Source organism: Podarcis liolepis (assembly GCF_965112155.1).
Source record: "Podarcis liolepis genome assembly, chromosome: 13".
NCBI classification, from domain to species: Eukaryota; Metazoa; Chordata; class Lepidosauria; order Squamata; family Lacertidae; genus Podarcis; species Podarcis liolepis.
Window position 1 is genome coordinate 39732678 of NC_139573.1, and position 21647 is coordinate 39754324.

The 21647-nt window shown below is 44.4% G+C and overlaps 2 protein-coding genes across 4 annotated transcripts; both read right to left on the reverse strand.

The window, feature by feature from the left end:
* Window positions 1-3785: 3785 nt before the first annotated feature.
* LOC310690563 (vomeronasal type-2 receptor 26-like) lies at window positions 3786-10958 on the reverse strand (the record flags this gene model as incomplete). 2 transcript variants are annotated; one of them, XM_083469770.1, is made up of 4 exons in its annotated part: window positions 9935-10958; window positions 8157-9011; window positions 5109-5235; window positions 3786-4684 (listed from the first exon to the last, which is right to left on the reverse strand). In XM_083469770.1, exons 1-4 carry the CDS (start codon window positions 10244-10246, stop codon window positions 3786-3788), a joined length of 2193 nt encoding a protein of 730 aa, XP_083325896.1. In that variant the 5' UTR covers window positions 10247-10958. The 2 variants fall into 2 exon arrangements, with proteins under 2 accessions (XP_083325896.1, XP_083325895.1); XM_083469769.1 differs by lacking the exon at window positions 9935-10958 and adding an exon at window positions 6922-7149 and having other exon boundaries at window positions 8157-9022.
* A 2945-nt stretch (window positions 10959-13903) lies between these two features.
* LOC310690562 (vomeronasal type-2 receptor 26-like) lies at window positions 13904-20051 on the reverse strand (the record flags this gene model as incomplete). Of its 2 annotated transcripts, none has more annotated exons than XM_083469767.1 (4): window positions 17855-19606; window positions 16627-16854; window positions 15429-15555; window positions 13904-14807 (listed from the first exon to the last, which is right to left on the reverse strand). In XM_083469767.1, exons 1-4 carry the CDS (start codon window positions 18644-18646, stop codon window positions 13909-13911), a joined length of 2046 nt encoding a protein of 681 aa, XP_083325893.1. In that variant the 5' UTR covers window positions 18647-19606. The 2 variants fall into 2 exon arrangements, with proteins under 2 accessions (XP_083325893.1, XP_083325894.1); XM_083469768.1 differs by lacking the exon at window positions 16627-16854 and adding an exon at window positions 19634-20051 and having other exon boundaries at window positions 13909-14807; window positions 17855-18709.
* Between the last annotated feature and the right edge of the window lie 1596 nt (window positions 20052-21647).

Here is a 21647-nt window from a genome sequence, read left to right on the forward strand (position 1 = left end):
GATTTCCTTGACTGCAAACACCAAGGCCAGAATTTGCTGATAGTATTTTGGTACAACACTGCAATGAGAGTTGGACATCAAAGTGTTTTGCTGTGTACCATTTTTGGTCAATCTGTTTAAGGAAACTTAGGTTCCCTGCCTTTCTGTACTAGGGAGCAACAAGGCAGCTTACAGGCAGATTTAATTAAACCAATAAAGAATTTGGTTTAAACACACACACACCAAAAACTGAATCACACCTTTGACTCAAGTGAAGCTTGAGTTACACTAAGATGGCTAGATCCTAGTAAGCCAGGTGTCCTTCAGCTGATATTTGTGAAGTTTGTACTTCCTGCCTAAGTGGAGAACCTTACATTTGTCCCTATTGAAATTCATTTTGTTAACCCAGTTCTCCAATCTGTTAAAGAAATCTTGAACTCCAAGGCAATGCCTACTCACTTTCTAGGTCATATTCGTCATCCTGTATTAAAAGATCCAATTCATCTTGCTTGTTTCCCATACCCTGTGCCTTTTTGTAGAGACAACTGAAACTAGGAGTCATTCCCTCCAGCTGCTTCCTTCTTGTAGTTTGGTGCCCTGTTGCAGGTTTCTGGAGCACCACCCCGTTTTCCCATGCATCAATGAAGCTATTGCCCCCGGTACCAGGCAACCTTCTGTTGCCTATAATGTTTTGACAATTACTCTGTATACTTTTTCTTTAAAGGTTCTGTAAAACCCAATGGTAGAGCATTTGCTTAGGTGGGGCTGGGGCAGACCCCTGTCTGAAATCCTGGAGAGCCACTGCTACTCTGTGTAGACAGGCCTGAGCTAGGTAGACCAATGGTTCCTACTGGACATTCACCCATTTCTTCTTGACATCAGAATGCTGGGCTCTCTAGATTATGACACCCATGTGACTGGTCATGGCCATGGCTCCTCCTCTCCATTAAGCCAGTGTGGTGTAGTGGTTAAGAGCGGTGGACTCGTAATCTGGTGAACCAGGTTTGATTCTCCGTTCCTCTACATGCAGCTGCTGGGTGACTTTAGGCTAGTCACACTTCTCTGAAGTCTCTCAGCGTCACTCACCTCACAGAGTGTTTGTTATGGGGGAGGAAGGGAAAGGAGATTGTGAGCCGCTTTGAGACTCCTTAGGGTAGTGGTAAAGCAGGCTATCAAATCCAAACTCCTGTTCTTCAAATTCAGGTGATGAGTAGGGTTAAGTCTAAGACTGATCCTATGTTGTGTAAGAGGAGGGGATATTTTGCATCCCTCCCTATAAGTAATAATTCCCTATAGCGAAAATAAAAAGGAAGTATTTCTGAGCCCACATGCTAACTTAGGTATTAATATCACATGGGAATTGAAAAATTGAAATACTTACAATGGATTCAGAATCTGATGGATGGATGGCCATTGTATGAAGGTTTCATAGTCAATAGAGGACAAGATGTGAGAAGTAAGTGCACCAATGATAAGGTCACCTGGCTGATAGTACTTGTGTGGGATATGGAGGTGACTGATGCTCCGATTGACATTTGACATATTCACCATTTGAGGCAGCGAGAAGATTAACAGCATCAACACTGCCATACTAGGAACAATACAATTTCCTAGACAGAGATTTCCCTGTTTACAGTTAATCAGCATTGGCATTAGAAATAGCCTCAGTACAGCAGCTTGCCTTGAATGGCACTCTCCGAATGCACCAGCTAAATTCCCAAGACCTAGGATCCAACTCCAGGGGAAAGCTCACTAAACGAGTCGGCAGCACCTTAGCATTTGCTGGGGATGGCAGAGAGGGTTTTAATTCTTTTTAGACTGGATTCTGGAAGTCTATGGAGGTCTAATCAGAAGCAGATTATTACCATGTAATTGATAATAACAGGGGAGAGAATAATGATCCCTTTGCCTCAGCTGGTCCATTGGAAGTAGCAGAGACAATGATCCACACAGAATAATCCCTCAGCAGCCTCCTTCAAGTGTTTTCAAGGCATTGTAATGAGGGGGGAGCAGGAGCAAGCCTGTTGCCCCTTCTCCTCCATTGCATCCCTGCTGCCAGTTTCATCACCTACTCTGTTCTCAGAAAAGAGCATCTGTAGCTTTTTGTACTTACTGTACTTTTTTACGCAATCCAGAACCCTAAAAGTTGTCAATCACTCAAGACAATCTACACAGGTAGAGAAAGCTCCTTGCGGGGAATCAACAAGGACCTCTGACCTGCAGCAGTTGGGCCAACCAAGCCTCTCCATTGGGCTCATGGTCCAAACCACATTCACATGTCCATCAGCTGATGTTATGTGAGGCCAGGCATGGGGCAGGTAAACCCATGGGGCCAAGATGAATTCTAGCCACTGGTAGAATTTGACTGGAAAGGAACAATTGTGAGCAGACTGAGTGACTTCAAGGCATGGCTGTGATGATGGACATACGGTCCGTTGGGCCCTGTCTATATAAACAGAGAATTTTAGAATTGAAAGGAGCCCCCAAAGGTCATCAAGCTCGACCCCCTGGAATGCAGGGATCACAACTAAAGCATCCGTAACAAGCTGGGCGGATGACATGAGGAGGACGCAGCAGGAAGGGCACATGCACATTACATGCTCCTGACGCCCTGCCAGCCCCACGCTGCTTTGAGGGGCTGGGATGTGGGGTCACACTTGCAAAGCAGAACCGGGCTGGCATGGGTGGTGTGAGGAGCAAAACGTGCCCTGGAAAAAATTGTGCCCAGGGCAATGACTATCCTTGTGATTTCAGCTAAACCCTCTTTTCTCACATGCTGTTTTGTGAAGAGGAAAGTGCATTCAAGAGCAGCGTTTGAGACACAAAGGGTATTGTGAACTCAGCCACTTCTCTCGGATTCCAAGGATGCAGCACTAGACTTCAGACCACAGGCCTGTAAGGGAGGTCTGCTGCTTCGTGGCAAAATTTAAAATAAAACTTAAGGTAGGGAATTTATTTCCTGGCTCTTCTGCAAGTACTTTTTCATACACGCAGAGAGCTGCATGTACAGTTCTGAGCTCAGAATAGGTATATGTGGCATCTCTCTCTCTGGAAAGAGGGGTATTTTCCTCCTTTTCATTTTCTCCTCATAGCATAAAGATATTATCTTCTGATGCCACAGGGGTGCCAAAGGGTTCTGTCCTGGGCCTGTTGTAGTCATACCAGGCCAATCTCATTCTTTTTCTTTTTTATGGCATTACAAGTGTGGTGGATCAGGAGAATGCTGTGGTCATAGTCTATTTTGAGTTCACTCAGGCTTTTCTCAAAGTCCCCCATGATATTTTCATGAGGAAGCTGGTAAAATGTGTGCTGAACATGTGCAGCGGAGGGCAGCCAGGAAGATGATGGGTGGGAAACCAAGCCTTATGAGCAACAGTTGAGGGACCTGGGTATGTTTAGCCTGGAAAAAGGAGACTGAGAGGACATATGATATTCATCTACAAATATCTCAAGGGCTGTCAGATGGAAGATGCAGCAAGCTTTTCTCCTGCTATAGAGAGTAGGACCCAAACCAATGGATTCAAGTTACAAGAAAGGATGGAGGTGGAGTTTTTGGGCATCTCTACACTTTCCTCTGTAAAATTGGTGGTTTCTTGTGTCCACAAGAATTCCTTAGTTTTCCAATTATGCCCTTGGGCTCACAAAAGTGGGGACGACAACTCGGGGGGGCGGGGAACCACCTAATTTTTTTTAATGTGCAAAGCAAGTTCAACAAATAAATACAATAAAATTATATCATGAAGTCAGCAGCAAAATCATTACCCATGTTCCGGGGTAACAGAAAAGAGTGACAACAGGATATTTTGCTATTTCTTCTTTATTAACTGCTCCTTGCTGTTCAGATCAGGCCTCAACATGATAATGTAGCATTTGGGGGCAAAGATGGAGCCTAGTAAGCCAGCACTGGAGGCCAAGATGGAGAAGATCTCCACAGCCACCATGTGTTTTCCCTTGGAGCTCAGGTAGACTGGAACAAAGGAGATCCAAACACTACAAAACATCAACATGCTGAAGGTGATGAATTTGGCCTCATTAAAGCTGTCAGGCAGTTTCCTGGCAAAAAATGCTACAACAAAACTGACAATGGCCAGGAGGCCCATGTAGCCCAGGACACAGTAAAACATGGCAGCTGACCCTTCATTACATTCCAGAATAATTTCTCCCGTCACAGAGTGCTTGTCAAAATGGGGGAACGGGGGAGAGGTTCCCAGCCACACAGTGCAAATACCAGCTTGGATAATAGTACAAGTCAACACAATGGCGCTTGCCAGTCTTTTCCCCACCCATTTCCTCATTCTGGATCCTGGCTTGGTGGCCATGAATGCCAGAACAACGGTAATGGTTTTGGCCAACACACAAGAAACGGTCACTGTGAAAACCACACCAAAAGCCATTTGTCGGACAAGGCAGGTCACTCTGTCTGGTCGGCTGAGGAAGATGAGGGGACAGAGAAAACAGAGAAGGAGAGACAGAAGGAGAACGTAGGTGAGGTCCCGATTATTGGCCCTGACAATCGGTGTGTCCTGATGCTTCATAAAGATGGCGAGGGAGAATATGGTCAGCAAAGAGGAGAATACAGAGCCAAAAGCTAAGCTCATCCCAAGCGGTTCTTCCAAAGTCAAGAAGCTGATGGACTTTGGAATGCATTGTGTTTGGTTCCTGTTTGGATAGTGATCTTCTGAGCATCCGACACAGTCATTCATGTCTGAAAAGAAGAAAGGATTCCCTTTAAGGGTGCAACTTGAGAGTAGGTATGCATCCTCCTGGCAGTATGGGACTTACCAGTTGGATGTGCAAGAGACAATCCTTTTCAGACATAGGAGTGACTAGCATGGGGAGAAAGGGCTGTGGACCCCCCTCCCCCAGACAATGATCTCACAGTCGCATGCCTGGACATTAAGGTGGTGGGTCTGGACAGCAGGAGGCCTGTGCTTTGCAGGTGCACCGGTGCAACTCATCTCCATCACCACCCAGGTAATCCAGTGATAGAAAACCTCTGACCCATGGGGCCATTTTAGCAAGTTACACCTACCGGCCCTGTATCTGATGTCATCTCTGATGTTAGGTGTAGGTCAGGTAAAAGTGTGCTTTGTAAACCCCAACCATGAAAGCTGCCTAATGTCTCCTACCTTTCTGGTATGAAATCTTGCCTTCTGAACATGGAGCACAGTCATAGCAGCAGAATTTCTCCCCTTCCTTCTTTTTTCTCCTAGTACCAGAAGGGCAATTTTTGTTGCACTGAGAGAGGGGTGGCACCTGTGAATTTTAATTAACCATTAGGAAATGTTTAGCACAGGGGGAATAATGGACCTTTGGAGAACCTGAATTCCATTTTCTGGGGATGCAAGGGATCAAGTGGATGGAAGAAATGGCCTGCTGAATATTTGTGCTGGTTCCGGGGGGAAGGTTACCGTTGGCGTAGTCAAAGTCCGGTCCTGGGTCACTAGTCTGGAAACAGTTCACAAGGAGCGAGGCAAGGTCTGAAGCAGGAAGCCGGGCGGGGACAGGAACACTGGAAGGGCAGGTCTGGGTCCGGGCAGGAGCAGGTACTCAACGACGTTGCTCCCACAACCTGGGACTGGGCTGACTGGCCTTTATCTTCTCTGAGGCCAGGGGTGGTCCCGGCCCCCAGGAGACCCACCTCTCCCGGCTTTAAGGTGAGCACTCCTCCTGGGAGAAACCAGTTCCCTCCGCCTCTCTGCCCTAAGCCTCTGGAGTTCAGGAGAGGCTGGGGAGTTACTGGACCCAGGGGGAGACTCACCTTCCTCTGGCAGGGCCGGGAGAGGCGCACCTGTAGGCACTGTGTCCTTAATCGCCTCCGGAGCTAGAGTGGAGTCACCTGGTGCCTGCTCCTGAGGATTCGGCACAGGTGCAGGCACTTCAGATCCAAGGCCCCGCCCCAGCTCAGCCGGCCCTGGAGGCGGGGACTCTTGTGCAGGCTGGGGTTCCTCCGGTTCAGCCTCTGAATTGGATTCCCAGGCCATCACAATATTAAGAGAATTTTGAAAGCAATGAGCTGTCAACAGCCATTAATGGCATCGAATGAGACAGAAGATGTTTTTGTGGCTCCTAAAATGAAGTAATGGCCATTTCAATGTGTTTAAAAAAAAAAATCAAAAGGAGGGAGGGGGGGAGGGAGTTCACCTGAACAGTCATATTACTATTATTTGGAAAAATACATTTCTTCTAAAACTCAAAAGGATTTAAAGTAGAGTTGAAAAGATGTTTTGACATCCTAAGCGATTTAAATAAGCAGCAACTGTATAAACTGTCAGGTTCCTTCAGTTTTTCCACCTGAAAAAACACAAATATTGGGGACTGAGAACCCCAGACTAAATACACTGGGCCAAGAGACAATTGTCACACAAGTTAAGCAGCCTCAAAACCAAGGATATTACTGGGCTCTGCCAGAGTTCTGCTACTATATCTTGAGAATTACTGGCCTCCAAACCCAGGCATTCTCTGCAGAAGTCTGCCTCGTCTGTCTCCAGGCTCAGCTCCCTTTTCTTTCTCCCCAAAGAAGTTGGTTGGAGGTTAGGCTTAGGTCACACTCTGCTGGCCTAGAAATCTTTAAAGAATGTGCTAGACAGGGACGTGGAAGACCAGGGTTCAACTGAAACTCATTGGGTGACCTTGGGCCAGTCACTGCTGCTCTCAGTCTACACTACCTTACAGGGTTGTTAGGATAAAATGGGAAGTAAGTACATGGCCTTTAGCTCCTTGGAGGAAAGATGGAATATAAATGTAATAAACAAACAAGCATATAATAATGAACTATGTCCTGGCCTCCTTCAAGGCATCAGAGCCCCACAACATTCATTGAGGTTTTCATAAACAACAAGAGAGAAAAAATACAGGATCCATGTCTCCGCCAGGCTTCCAAGATGCAAACATGACATTTAGGACATACTGGAGTTGCAATTTCCTGAAATCATGCCCCACCTGTTGAAAACTCCTGTGCCACACCATTTTGTCTTCATTGATGGAAAACTCTTTTCCTGGGGGAGCATCCAAATTCATCCATCCAACCTTCATTCTGATGAAGGAGTTATTTGGGAAAGTGACCAAGTTGGTAATATCAAATCCAGTTTCTAATTCCTGATTCTCATTGAAAGACACTTCTTCTCCCGCACTGTTGTTAAATGAGACACTCCTAAGAAATGGGTGGAGCTGCATCGAGATGGCAGGAAAAGGACAATTGTTTAAAACTCAAACTTATCTTATGTTCAGCATCGCCTTTTAAGGTGCCATTGCCTCTTCCAAGGCAGTAGACAAGATTTCATATAATCACGAAATAATAAAAATAGCAATAATAACAGTAAATGTTGATCTCTCTTTCCTCTGTAGATTCCTCCGTATAGGACTAAGCCACACTGTATATGTATTTCAAAGTTTAACGGGACTTCCAAAATCATCATGCAAACATCCATGAAGTTCAGTGAAGAGTGTAAAAATGAAAGAACAGGAAAATGGTGGGAGGGTTAGACTGAGGGAGGAACAGGCAAAACAGGTGTTCCTGGTAAGACTCTAGTTGAGATAGAAATTGCCATTGACAATATCACACCTAGCTGTTTTGAAGAGCTGAAGCCCAGGTGAGTGGGTTGTATCCGGTTTTCTCAGAAATGATCAGAAATGATAAATATTACTATAAAAAGATGGTTTGTTGTCCAAAATGAATGTCACTGTGTATTTCTGATGATACCATTGTAAATGTGTTGCCAAAAAAATTGGCAAGATTAAAGTGGCAGCATTCATAGTAATTGCAACTCAATAGAACACAGCCCAAAAATCTGATGCTGGACACTGTGTACCACTCACTCTGGAATATCGCTATAACAAAGATAATCACAAATAATTTGAGATTTTGACAAGGACTAGACACGTTTCATATGATTTGGCATATACAGCAGAACCAACGTTTTCAAAACAACCCCCTCCCCCAAAACCTGGCAAATCTGGAACTATGCTTGGTGATCTGATACAATTGAACTTAATTTGGACTTTAAAGTCTTTATTTAACTCACGTGCAACTACACATCCTACCTGCCTATTTTTCAGTTTGGGTATTCTTCTTTCAGTTTTTGTCTGTTGTTAAAATTGCGTTATCTTTGCTTTATCAACAATATAAAATGAAATAATAATTAAAAGATATACAACAACAACAAAAGAACCATTACCTGCCAAGGCTGCAATTTCTGAAGCTGCGGTCTCCATCTTCTCACAATTCCTCTGTCTTTTGCCCTGAATCTGTACATGGCATCATGCAGAGCATGTGCCACAACATAGACAGCATTGTAGATGCTGTAGCTGTGGCCAGTCATGCTCATCTCAAAGCCAGACGAGGGGAGGCTGTCCAGCTTCTCCTGTCCAGTGCAGGGTTCACTGAACTCAGTATTGGATTTTGAAAAGAAACAATAGAATGTCTGCAGCCAGAACTGCTGAAGAAAATCATCTTCACCTGCCATGAAAGGATTGAGGGAGTGAAGAAGGGTCTTGAATCCTTGCACCTCATTTGAGTGCACTGTGAAGCAGATGGAGCCATGAAATGGTTGCATACTCTGGCTCATTTGAAAGGCCACTGCTGAGAAATCCAGTTGAGCAGTCATAATCCATACCTTCTCCATAGATGTCACATTTTCTGCACCCCCTGCCGCTAGCCATAGTTGCAAAAAAAACAAGGACTTGCCTTCTCCATAGACAACGACAGCATTGGCTTTGCTTTCCGCAATAGCAAGATAGGCTTGGAGCCACTGGGAGATCCTGTCATAATACTCTTCAAAATATGTGCCTTTTGAAATTCTCTCTGAAAAGGCCAAGCAAATGCCTCTCTGGAAAAGCAGAGTTTGCAGGATTTCCATAAATTTCTCTCCACTCTCCCTATCCGCAGCGAGCAACCCAACCCACGTCCATCCAAAGTGGAGAAGTAACTCAACAATCCCATTGTACTGATGGGCTTCATTGGGCACCATCCGGTAGAAGGGAGTGGATTGTCTTGGACCAGCATCCTCTGGGGCAAAGGAGCCATAAGTGAGCTGGAAGGAAACGGATACTTAATTCCCATTAATGCAGTAGAAACACTGATTATGTGTGGATAGCAATGGTGAAACAATTGTGCTTTGGACGCACTGTCTTAGTAAGCCCGTCAGGGAATGGGCAGATGAGAACGAGTGGTACCCAATAACATTCCAGAGAGAAGGAAAGGGGGAGAGTATGGTATGGTGGTTTGAAATGGGTCACACCCGAGAAGGAAAAATGACCTGGGAAACAATAGGTGAAGAAGAACAGGAGCAAGGTAGCAGTCAGATGCATTAGAAACAATACAGTAGCAAAGTGACATTCTCTCCCAAGAGAGTTTGTCAGAGCCCCCTCCTTCCACAAGGATCAGACATGCTCTGCAGAACCCAAAAGAGAATTGTCCTGAGCAGCCACCATAGGCAGCAGGAGGCGTCTGATTTCTAGGCAGAAATTGTCAGGGGGGTGGAGTGATACTCTGAGCAACATTAGCTCAAGGGTGAGAGCATACTTTCGTGTCTTCCTGTGAATTAAAATGAATCCATTGAAAAGCTCTCTCTGTGTCTCTGATTTCACTACGTAGAAAACCAGTGAGCTGTTGACGGCACCCCTGACAGCCCCAAATTGTCCAGGTCAAATTAATTAAGGTAATGTACAAGCGACTGATAAGCAGCCTCCGTAATTCATCCTGGTTGGAGTCTACCTGAGGCCAGCAGACCAAGCTGTTCGCATACATAGACTAGGTGTGTATAAGTGTATCTGCAAAATGTTCCATACATACCCTCTGAAGAACATGCACAAGTTGGGAAATGGATGAAGACGGATGAAAACTTTTATTGAATACAATCTGAAATTGTCAAGAGGGCTATTATGGAATGGAAAACTTTTCTCAACAGGACAGAGGAAAGAAGAATGAGGGGAAATCACCATGTTTGACTCTTACCTGGGGAATCTTGTAGACACCTAAGATGGCTGCCATGTGGAGGGAAACCTCAAAGTCAAGTCCCCCAATGACGGCCATCAGATATTTCTGTTTGTCACACTTGTAGTTGGGTACAAATCTATAGTGTGTAGAGAGCAGCTCCAAAGTGGCCCAGTAGGTCATCCTTTCACTGAAGTAACTATCAAAGATGTGGAATCCTAATGTGACATTAGGTAATAGATTGGAATTCTTGTTGATTTCCTTGACTGCAAACACCAAGGCCAGAATTTGCTGATAGTATTTTGGTACAACACTGCAATGAGAGTTGGACATCAAAGTGTTTTGCTGTGTACCATTTTTGGTCAATCTGTTTAAGGAAACTTAGGTTGCCTGCCTTTCTGTGCTACGGAGCAACAAGGCAGCTTACAGGCAGATTTAATTAAACCAATAAAGAATTTGGTTTAAACACACACACCAAAAACTGTATCACACTGTTAAGTCAAGTGAAGCTCAAGTTCCACTAAGATGGCTAGATCCTAGTAAGCCAGGTGTCCTTCAGCTTATATTTGTGAAGTTTGTACTTCCTGCCTAAGTGCAGAACCTTACATTTGTCCCTATTCAAATTCATTTTGTTAACCCAGTTCTCCAATCTGTTAAAGAAATATTGAACTCCAAGGCAATGCCTACTCACTTTCTAGGTCATATTTGTCATCCTGTATTAAAAGCTCCAATTCATCTTGCTTGTTTCCCATACCCTGTACCTTTCAGTAGAGACAACTGAAACTAGGAGTCATTCCCTCCAGCTGCTTCCTTCTTGTAGTTTGTTGCCCTTTTGCAGGTTTCTGGAGCCCCACCTCAGTTTCCCATGCATCAATGAAGCTATTGCCCCGAATACCAGGCAACCTTCTTTTGCCAGTAATGTTTTGACAATTACTCTGTGTACTTTTTCTTTGAAGATTCTGTAAAACCGAATGGTAGAGCATCTGCTTAGCATACAGGTGGGCCTGGGGCAGACCCCTGTCTGAAATCCTGGAGAGCCACTACTACTCTGACTACTCTGTGCAGACAGGCATGTACTAGGTAGACCAATGGTTGCTACTGGCCATTCACCCATTTCCCAGAATGCTGGGTTCTCTAGATTATGACACCCATGTGACTGGTTGTGGTCATGGCTCCTCCTCTCCATTAAGCACTGCTCTGGAAAGTGGGGTGCAAGAGCTTGGGGGTGAGAGAGAAACACACCACCCAGAACATAATGTGGTATCTCACTGAAAGACTGCTCTTTCTTTGATTCCAAGCTGGATCCAAACAATCCACCTCGTTTCTACAGGCTTGACGAGAATTGTTTGTCTGTCTTGATCATTTTAGCTGTTAAAATTCAGGTGGTGGGGAGGGTTAAGTCTAAGAATGATCCGATGTTCTGGGGAGCGGGATATTTTGCACCCCTCTCTATAAGTAATAAATCCCCATAGCAAAAATAAATAGGGAGTATTTCTAAGCCCACATGGTAATTTAGGAATTAATATCACATGGGAATTGAAAAATTGAAATACTTACAATGGATTAAGAATCTGATGGATGGATGGCCATTGTATGAAGTTTTCATAGTCAACAGAGGACACGATGTGAGAAGCAAGTGCACCAATGATAAGGTCACCTGGCTGATAGTACTTGTGTGGGATATGGAGGTGACTGATACTCCGACTGACATTTGACAGATTCACCATTTGAGGCAGTGAGAAGATTAACAGCATCAACACCGCCATACTAGGAACAATACAATTTCCTAGACAGAGATTTCCCTGTTTACAGTTAATCAGCATTGGCATTAGAAACAGCCTCAGTACAGCAGCTTGCCTTGAATGGCACTCTCCGAATGCACCAGCTAAATTCCCTAGTCCTATGATCCAACTCCAGGGGAAAGCTCACTAAACGAGTCGGCAGCACCTTAGCATTTGCTGGGGGTGGCAGAGAGGGTTTTAATTCTTTTTAGACTGGATTCTGGAAGTCTATGGAGGTCTAATCAGAAGCAGATTATTACCATGTAATTGATAATAACAGGGGAGAGAATAATGATCCCTTTGCCTAAGCTGGTCCATTGGAAGTAGCAGAGACAATGATCCACACAAAATAATCCCTCAGCAGCCTCCTTCAAGTGTTTTCAAGGCATGGTAATGAGGAGGGAGCAGGAACAAGCCTGTTGCCCCTTCCCCTCCATTGAATCCCTGCTGCCAGTTTCATCACCTACTCTGTTCTCAGAAAAGAGCATCTGTAGCTTTTTGTACTTACTGTACTTTCTTATGCAATCCAGAACCCTAAAAGTTGTGAATCACTCAAGACAATCTACACAGGTAGAGAAGGCTCCTTGCTAGGAATCAACAAGGACCTCTGTCCTGCAGCAGTTAGGCCAACCAAGCCTCTCCATTGGGCTCATGGTCCAAACCACATTCACATGTCCATCAGCTGATGTTATGTGAGGCCAGGCATGGGGCAGGTAAACCCATGGGGCCAAGATGAATCCTGCCACTGGTAGAATTTGGCTGGAGAGGAACAATTGTGAGCAGACTCTGAGTGACTTCAAGGCATGGCTGTGATGATGGACATACGGTCCATTGGGCCCTGTCTGCAGGCCTTTTTAGGCCCCTATATAAATTCACCTAAATAAACAGAAAAAGGTAGAATTGAAAGGAGCCCCCAAAGGTCATCAAGCTCGATCCCCTGGAATGTAGGGATCACAACTAAAGTATCCGTGACAAGCTGGGCGGGTGACATGAGGAGGACGCAGCAGGAAGGGCACATGCCCATTACATCCTCCTGATGCCCTGCCAGCCCCACACTGCTTTGAGGGGCTGGGATGTGGGATCAGACTTGCAAAGCAGAAGAGGGCTGGCATGGGTGGTGTGAGGAGCAAAACGTGCCCTGGAAAAAACTGTGCCCAGGGCAATGACTACCCTTGTGATTTCAGCTAAACCCTCTTTTCTCACATGCTGCTTTGTGAAGAGGAAAGTGCATTCAAGAGCAGAGTTTGAGACACAAAGGGGATTGTGAGCTCGGCCACGACTCTCTGATTCTAAGGATGCAGCACTAGACTTCAGACCACAGGCCTGTAAGGGAGGCAAAATTTAAAACAAAACTTGAGGTAGGGAATTTCTGTCCTGGCTCTTCTTCAAGTACTTCTTCATACACGCAGAGAGCTGCATGTACAATTCTGAGCTCAGAATAGGTATATGTGGCATCTCTGGGAAGAGGGGTATTTCCCTCCTTTTCATTTTCTCCTCATAGCATAGGGATATTATCTCCTGATGCCACAGATATGCCAAAGGGTTCTGTCCTGGGCCTGTTGTTGTCATACTAGACCAATATCATTTCTTTTCTTTTTTATGGCATTACAAATGTGGTGGATCAGGAGAATGCTGTTGTCATAGTCTATTTTGCTTTCAGTATGGCTTTTGGCAAAGTCCCCCATGATATTTTCATAAGGAAGCTGGTAAAATGTGTGCTGAACATGTGCAGAGGAGGGCACCCAAGGAAGATGATGGGTGGGAAACCAAGCCTTATGAGCAATGGTTGAGGGAGCTGGGTATGTTTAGCCTGGAAAAAGGAGATTGAGAGGAGATAGGATACCCATCTTCAAATACCTCAAGGACTGTCAGATGGAAGATGCAGCAAGCCTTTCTCCTGCTACAGAGAGTAGGACCCAAACCAATGGATTCAAGTTACAAGAAAGGATGAACGTGGAGTTTCTGGACATCTCTACACTTTCCTCTGTAAAATTGGTGGTTTGTTGCATCTACAAGAGTTCCTTAGTTTTCCAATTGTGCCCTTGGGTTCCCAAAGGTGGGGACCACATCTCAGGGAGGGGGGGACCACCTAATTATTTTAATGTGCAAAGCAAGAGCAACAAACAAATACAATAAAATTATATCATGGAGACAGCAGCAAAATCATTACCCATATTCCGGGGTAACAGAAAAGAGTGACAACAGGATATTTTGCTATTTCTTCTTTATTAACTGCTCCTTGCTGTTCAGATCAGGCCTCAACATGATAATGTAGCATTTGGGGGCAAAGATGGAGCCTAGTAAGCCAGCACTAGAGGCCAAGATGGAGAAGATCTCCACAGCCACCATGTGTTTTCCCTTGGAGCTCAGGTAAACAGGAACAAAGGAGATCCAAACACTACAAAACAACAACATGCTGAAGGTGATGAATTTGGCCTCATTAAAGCTGTCAGGCAGTTTCCTGGCTAAAAATGCTACAACAAAACTGACAATGGCCAGGAAACCCATGTAGCCCAGGACACAGTAAAACATGGCAGCTGACCCTTCATTACATTCCAGAATAATTTCTCCCGTCACAGAGTGCTTGTCAAAATGAGGAAATGGGGGAGAGGTTCCCAGCCACACAGTGCATATACCAGCTTGGATAATAGTACAAGTCAACACAATGGTGCTTGCCAGTCTTTTCCCCACCCATTTCCTCATTCTGGATCCTGGTTTGGTGGCCATGAATGCCAGAACAACGGTGATGGTTTTGGCCAACACACAAGAAACGGTCACTGTGAAAACCACACCAAAAGCCATTTGTCGGACAAGGCAGGTCACTCTGTCTGGTCGGCTGAGGAAGATGAGGGGACAGAGAAAACAGAGAAGGAGAGACAGGAGGAGAACGTAGGTGAGGTCCCGATTATTGGCCCTGACAATCGGTGTGTCCTGATGCTTCATAAAGATGGCGAGGGAGAATATGGTGAGCAAAGAGGAGAATACGGAGCCAAAAGCTAAGCTCATCCCAAGCGGTTCTTCCAAAGTCAAGAAGCTGATGGACTTTGGAATGCATTGTGTTTGGTTCCTGTTTGGATAGTGATCTTCTGAGCATCCGACACAGTCATTCATGTCTGAAAAGAAGAAAGGATTCCCTTTAAGGGTGCAACTTGAGAGTAGGTATGCATCCTCCTTGAAGTAGGGGACTTACCAGTTGGATGTGCAAGAGACAATCCTTTTCAGACACAGGAGTGACTAGCATGGGGAGAAAGGGTTCGGACCCCCCTCCCCCAGACAATGATCTCTCAGTCGCTTGCCTGGACAGTAAGGTGGTGGGTCTGGACAGCAGGAGGCCTGTGCTTTGCAAGTGCACTGCTGCAACTCATCTCCATCACCACCCAGGTAATCCAGTGATAGAGAACCTCTGACCCATGGGGCCATTTTAGCAAGTTACACGTACCGGCCCTGTATCTGATGTCATCTCTGATGTTAGGTGAAGGGCAGGTAACTGTGCTTTGTAAACCCCAACCATCATCTGATCTTTTGGGCTTGCAAAGCACCTCTTTGAAAATGCTGGGCCTCGTTGCTGGGCCATCAGCTGGTTGCAATGAAGAGCTCCAAGTCTGTGAACTTCAATCACCATGGAAATCAGAACTACATCAATAGCAACAACTGTGACACTTTTCACACTGCCACAGACCCTTCACAGGAAATCTAATATGGCACATATCTGAAAGCTACCTGATGTCTCCTACCTTTCTGGTATGAAATCTTGCCTTCTGAACATGGAGCACAGTCATAGCAGCAGAATTTCTCCCCTTCCTTCTTTTTTCTCCTAGTACCAGAAGGACAATTTTTGTTGCATTGAGAGAGGGGTGGCACCTGTGAATTTTAATTAACCATTAGGAAATGTTTAGCACAGGGGGAATAATGGACCTTTGGAGAATCTGAACACCATTTTCTGGGCTGCAAGGGATCAAGTGGATGGGAGAAATGGCCTGCTGAATATTAAGAGAATTTTGAAAGCAATGAGCTGTCAACAGCCATTAATGGCATCTAATGAGGCAGAAGATGTTTTTGTGGCTCTGAAAATGAAGTTATGGTCATATCAATGTGTTTTTTAAAAAAAAATCAAAAGGAGGGAGGGAGGGAGTTCACCTGAACAGTAATATTATTATTATTTTGAAAAATACATTTCTTATAAAACTCAAAAGGATTTAGAGTTGAAAAGATGTTTTGACATCCTAAGTGATTTAAATAAGCAGCACCTGTATACACTGTCAGGTTCCTTCTGTTTTTCCACCTGAAAAAGCACAAATATTGGGGACTGAGAACCCCAGACTAAAAACACTGGGCCAAGAGACAATTGTAACACAAGTTAAGCAGCCTCAAAACCAAGGATATTGCTGGACTCTGCCAGACTTCTGCTACTATATCTTGAGAATTACTGGCCTCCAAACCAGGCATTCTCTGCAGAAGTCTGCCTCGTCTGTCTCCAGGCTCAGCTCCCTTTTTTTTCTTCCCAAAGAAGTTGGTTGGAGGTTAGGCTTAGGTCACACTCTGCTGGCCTAGAAATCTTTAAAGAATGTGGAAGGCAGGGAAGTGGAAGACCAGGGTTCAAATGAAACTCATTGGGTGACCTTGGGCCAGTCACTGCTTCTCTCAGTCTGCACTGCCTTGCAGGGTTCTTGTTAGGATAAAACGGGAAGTAATCAAACAGCCTTGAGCTCCTTGGAGGAAAGGTGGACTAAAAATGCAATAAACAAACAAGCATATAATAATGAACTATGTCCTGGCCTCCTTCAAGGCATCAGAGCCCCACAACATTCATAGAGGTTTTCATAAACAACAAGAGAGAGAAAATACAGGATCCATGTCTCAGCTAGGCTTCCAAGATGCAAGCATCACATTTAGGACACACTGGAGTTGCAATTTCCTGAAATCATGCCCCACCTGGTGAAAACTCCTGTGCCACACCATTTTGTCTTCATTGATGGAAAACTCTTTTCCTGGGGGAGCATCCAAATTCATCCATCCAACCTTCATTCTGATGAAGGAGTTATTTGGGAAAGTGACCAAGTTGGTAATATCAAATCCAGCTTCTAATTCCCTGTTCTCACTAAAAGACACTTCTTCTCCCGCACTGTTGTTAAATGAGACACTCCTAAGAAATGGGTGGAGCTGCATCGAGATGGCAGGAAAAGGACAATTGTTTAAAACTCAAACTTATCTTATGTTCAGCATCGCCTTTTAAAGTACCATCGCCTCTTCCAAGGCAGTAGACAAGATTTCATATAATCACAAATTAATAACAATAGCAATAATAACAGTAAATGTTGATCTCTCTTTCCTCTGTTGATTCCTCCGTATAGGACTAAGCCACACTGTATATGCATTTCAAAGCTTAAACGGGACTTCCAAAATCATCATGCAAACATCCATGAAGTTCAATGAAGAGTGTAAAAATGAAAGAACAGGAAAATGGGGGGGGGGGGAGGGTTAGACTGAGGGAGGAACAGGCAAAAAAGATGTTCCTGTTAAGACTCTAGTTGAGATAGAAATTGCCATTGACAATATCACACCTAGCTGTTTTGAAGAGCTGAAGCCCAGGTGAGTGGGTTTTCTCAGAAATGATCAGAAATGATAAATATTACTATAAAAAGATGGTTTGTTGTCCAAAATGAATGTCACTGTGTATTTCTGATGATACCATTGTAAATATGTGGCCAAAAAAATTGGCAAGATTAAAGTGGCAGCATTCATAGTAACTGCAACTCAATAGAACACAGCCCAAAAATCTTATGCTAGACATTTTGTACCACTCACTCTGGAATATCGCTATAACAAAGATAATCACAAATAATTTGAGATTTTGACGACTAGACACATTTCATATGATTTGGCATATACAGCAGAACCAACATTTTCAAAACAACCCCCTCCCCCAAAACCTGAAAAAATCTGGAACTATGCTTGGTGATCTGATACAATTGGACTTAATTTGGACTTTAAAGTCTTTATTTAACTCACATGCAACTACACACCCTACCTCCCTATTTTACAGTTCGGTTATTCATCTTTCAATTTTTGTCTGTTGTTAAAATTGTTGCCTTTGCTTTATCAACAATATAAAATGAAATAATAATTAAAAGATATACTACAACAACAAAAGAACCATTACCTGCCAAGGCTGCAATTTCTGAAGCTGCGGTCTCCATCTTCTCACAATTCCTCTGTCTTTTGCCCTGGATCTGTACATGGCATCATGTAGAGCATGTGCCACAACATAGACAGCATTGTAGATGCTGTAGCTGTGGCCAGTCATGCTCATCTCAAAGCCAGGCGAGGGGAGGCTGTCCAGCTTCTCCTGTCCAGTGCAGGGTTCACTGAACTCAGTACTGGATTTTGAAAAGAAACAATAGAATGTCTGCAGCCAGAACTGCTGAAGAAAACCATCTTCACCTGCCATGAAAGGATTGAGGGAGTGAAGAAGGGTCTTGAATCCTTGCACCTCATTTGAGTGCACTGTGAAGCAGATGGAGCCATGAAATGGTTGCATACTCTGGCTCATTTTATAGGCCACTGCTGAGAAATCCAGTTGAGCAGTCATAATCCATACCTTCTCCACAGATGTCACATTTTCTGCGCCCCCTGCCGCTAGCCACAGTTGCAAAAAACCCATGGACTTGGCTTCTCCATAGACAATGACAGCATTGGCTTTGCTTTCCGCAATAGCAAGATAGGCTTGCAGCCACTGGGAGATCCTGTCATAATACTCTTCAAAATATGTGCCTTTTGAAATTCTCTCTGAAAAGGCCAAGCAAATGCCTCTCTGGAAAAGCAGAGTTTGCAGGATTTCCATAAATTTCTCTCCACTCTCACTATCCACAGCGAGCAACCCAACCCACGTCCATCCAAAGTGCAGAAGTAACTCAACAATCCCAGTGTACTGATGGGCTTCATTGGGCACCATCCGGTAGAAGGGAGTGGATTGTCTTGGACCAGCATCCTCTGGGGCAAAGGAGCCATAAGTGAGCTGGAAGGAAACGGATACTTAATTCCCATTAATGCAGTAGAAACATTGATTATGTGCGGATAGCAATGATGAAACAATTGTGCTTTGGACGCACTGTCTTAGTAAGCCCGTCAGGGAATGGGCAGATGAGAAGGAGTGGTACCCCAATAACATTCCAGAGAGAAGGAAGGGGGGAGAGTATGGTATGGTGGTTTGAGATGGGTCACACCCGAGAAGGAAAAAGGACCTGGGAAACAATAGGTGATGAAGAACAGGAGCAAGGTAGCAGTCAGATGCATTAGAAACAATACAGTAGCAAAGTGACATTCTCTCTCAAAAGAGTTTGTCGGAGCCCCCTCCTTCCACAAGGATCAGACATGCTCTGCAGAACCCAAAAGAGAATTGTCCTGAGCAGCCACCATAGGCAGCAGGAGGCGTCTGATTTCTAGGCAGAAATTGTCAGGGGGGTGGAGTGATACTCTGAGCAACATTAGCTCAAGGGTGAGAGCATACTTTCATGTCTTCCTGTGAATTAAAATGAATCCATTGAAACGCTCTCTCTGCGTCTCTGATTTCACTAGCTAGATAACCAGTGAGCTGTTGACGGCACCCCTGACAGCCCCAAATTGTCCAGGTCAGATTAATTAAGGTAATGTAGAAGTGACTGATGAGCAGCCTCCGTAATTCATCCTGGTTGGAGTCTACCTGAGGCCGGCAGACCAAGCTGTTCGCATACATAGACTAGGTATGTATAAGTGTATCTGCAAAATGTTCCATTCATACCCTCTGAAGAACATGCACACGTTGGGAAATGGATGAAGACAGATGAAAGCTTTTATTGAATACAATCTGAAATTGTCAAGAGGGCTATTATGGAATGGAAAACTTTTCTCAACAGGACAGAGGAAAGAAGAATGAGGGGAAATCAACATGTTTGACTCTTACCTGGGGAATCTTGTAGACACCTAAGACGGCTGCCATGTGGATGGAAACCTCAAAGTCAAGTCCCCCAATGACAGCCATCAGATATTTCTGTTTGTCACACTGGTAGTTGGGTACAAATCTATAGTGTGTAGAGAGCAGCTCCAAAGTGGCCCAGTAGGTCATCCTTTCACTGAAGTAACTATCAAAAATGTGGAATCCTAATGTGACATTAGGTAATATATTGGAATTCTTGTTGATTTCCTTGACTGCAAACACCAAGGCCAGAATTTGCTGATAGTATTTTGGTACAACACTGCAATGAGAGTTGGACATCAAAGCGTTTTGCTGTGTACCATTTTTTGTGAATCTGTTTAAGGAAACTTAGGTTCCCTGCCTTTCTGTGCTAGGGAGCAACAAGGCAGCTTACAGGCAGATTTACTTAAACCAATAAAGAATTTGGTTTAAACGCAGACACCAAAAACTGCATCACACTGTTCACTCAAATGAAGCTTGAGTTCCACTTCAATTGCTAGATCCTAGTAAGCCAGGTGTCCTTCAACATATTTGTGAAGTTTGTACTTCCTGCCTAAGTTCAGAACCTTACATTTGTCCCTATTGAAATTCATTTTGTTAATCCAGTTCTCCAATCTGTTAAAGAAATCTTGAACTCCAAGGCAATGCCTACTCACTTTCTAGGTCATATTTGTCATCCTGTATTAAAAGCTCCAATTCATCTTGCTTGTTTCCCATACCCTGTACCTTTCAGTAGAGACAACTGAAACAAGGAATCATTCTCTCCAGCTGCGTCCTTCTTGTAGTTTGTTGCCCTTTTGCAGGTTTCTGGAACCCCACCTCAGTTTCCCATGCATCAATGAAGCTATTGCCCCCGATAGCAGCCAACCTTCTGTTGCCTGTAATGTTTTGACAATTACTCTGTGTACCTTTTCTTTCAAGATTCTGTAAAACCCAAATGGTAGAGCATCTGCTTAGCATACATGTGGGGCTGGGGCAGACCCCTGTCTGAAATCCTGGAGAGCCACTACTACTGTGCAGACAGGCATGTACTAGGTAGACCAATGGTTCCTACTGGCCATTCACCCATTTCCCAGAATGCTGGGTTCTCTAGATTATGACACCCATGTGACTGGTTGTGGTCATGGCTCCTCCTCTCCATTAAGCACTGCTCTTCTAAATGGGGTGGGGGAGCTTGGGAGTGAGAGAGAAACACACCACCCAGAACATAATGTCATATCTCACTGAAAGACTGCTCTTTCTTTGAATCCAAGCTGGATCCTAGACAATCCACCTCATTTCTACAGGCTTGACGAGAAAATTATTGTCTGTCTTGATCATTTTAGCTGTTAAAATTCAGGTGGTGGGGAGGGTTAAGTCTAAGACTGATCCGATGTTCTGAGGGGTTGGAGTTATTTTGCACCCCTCCCTATAAGTAATAAATCCCCATAGCAAAAATAAATAGGGAGTATTTCTAAGCCCACGTGGTAATTTAGGAATTAATATCACATGGGAATTGAAAAATTGAAATACTTACAATGGATTAAGAATCTGATGGATGGATGGCCATTGTATGAAGGTTTCATAGTCAACAGAGGACAAGATGTGAGAAGCAAGTGCACCAATAATAAGGTCACCTGGCTGATAGTACTTGTGTGGGATATGGAGGTGACTGATGCTCCGACTGACATTTGACAGATTCACCATTTGAGGCAGCAAGAAGATTAACAGCATCAACACTGCCCTACTAGGAACAATACAATTTCCTAGACAGAGATTTCCCTGTTTACAGCTAATCAGCATTGGCATTAGAAACAGCCTCATTACAGCAGCTTGCCTTAAATGGCACTCTCCGAATGCACCAGCTAAATTCCCAAGACCTAGGATCCAACTCCAGGGGAAAGCTCACTAAACGAGTCGGCAGCACCTTAGCATTTGCTGGGGATGGCAGAGAGGGTTTTAATTCTTTTTAGACTGGATTCTGGAAATCTATGGAGGTCTGATCAGAAGCAGATTATTACCA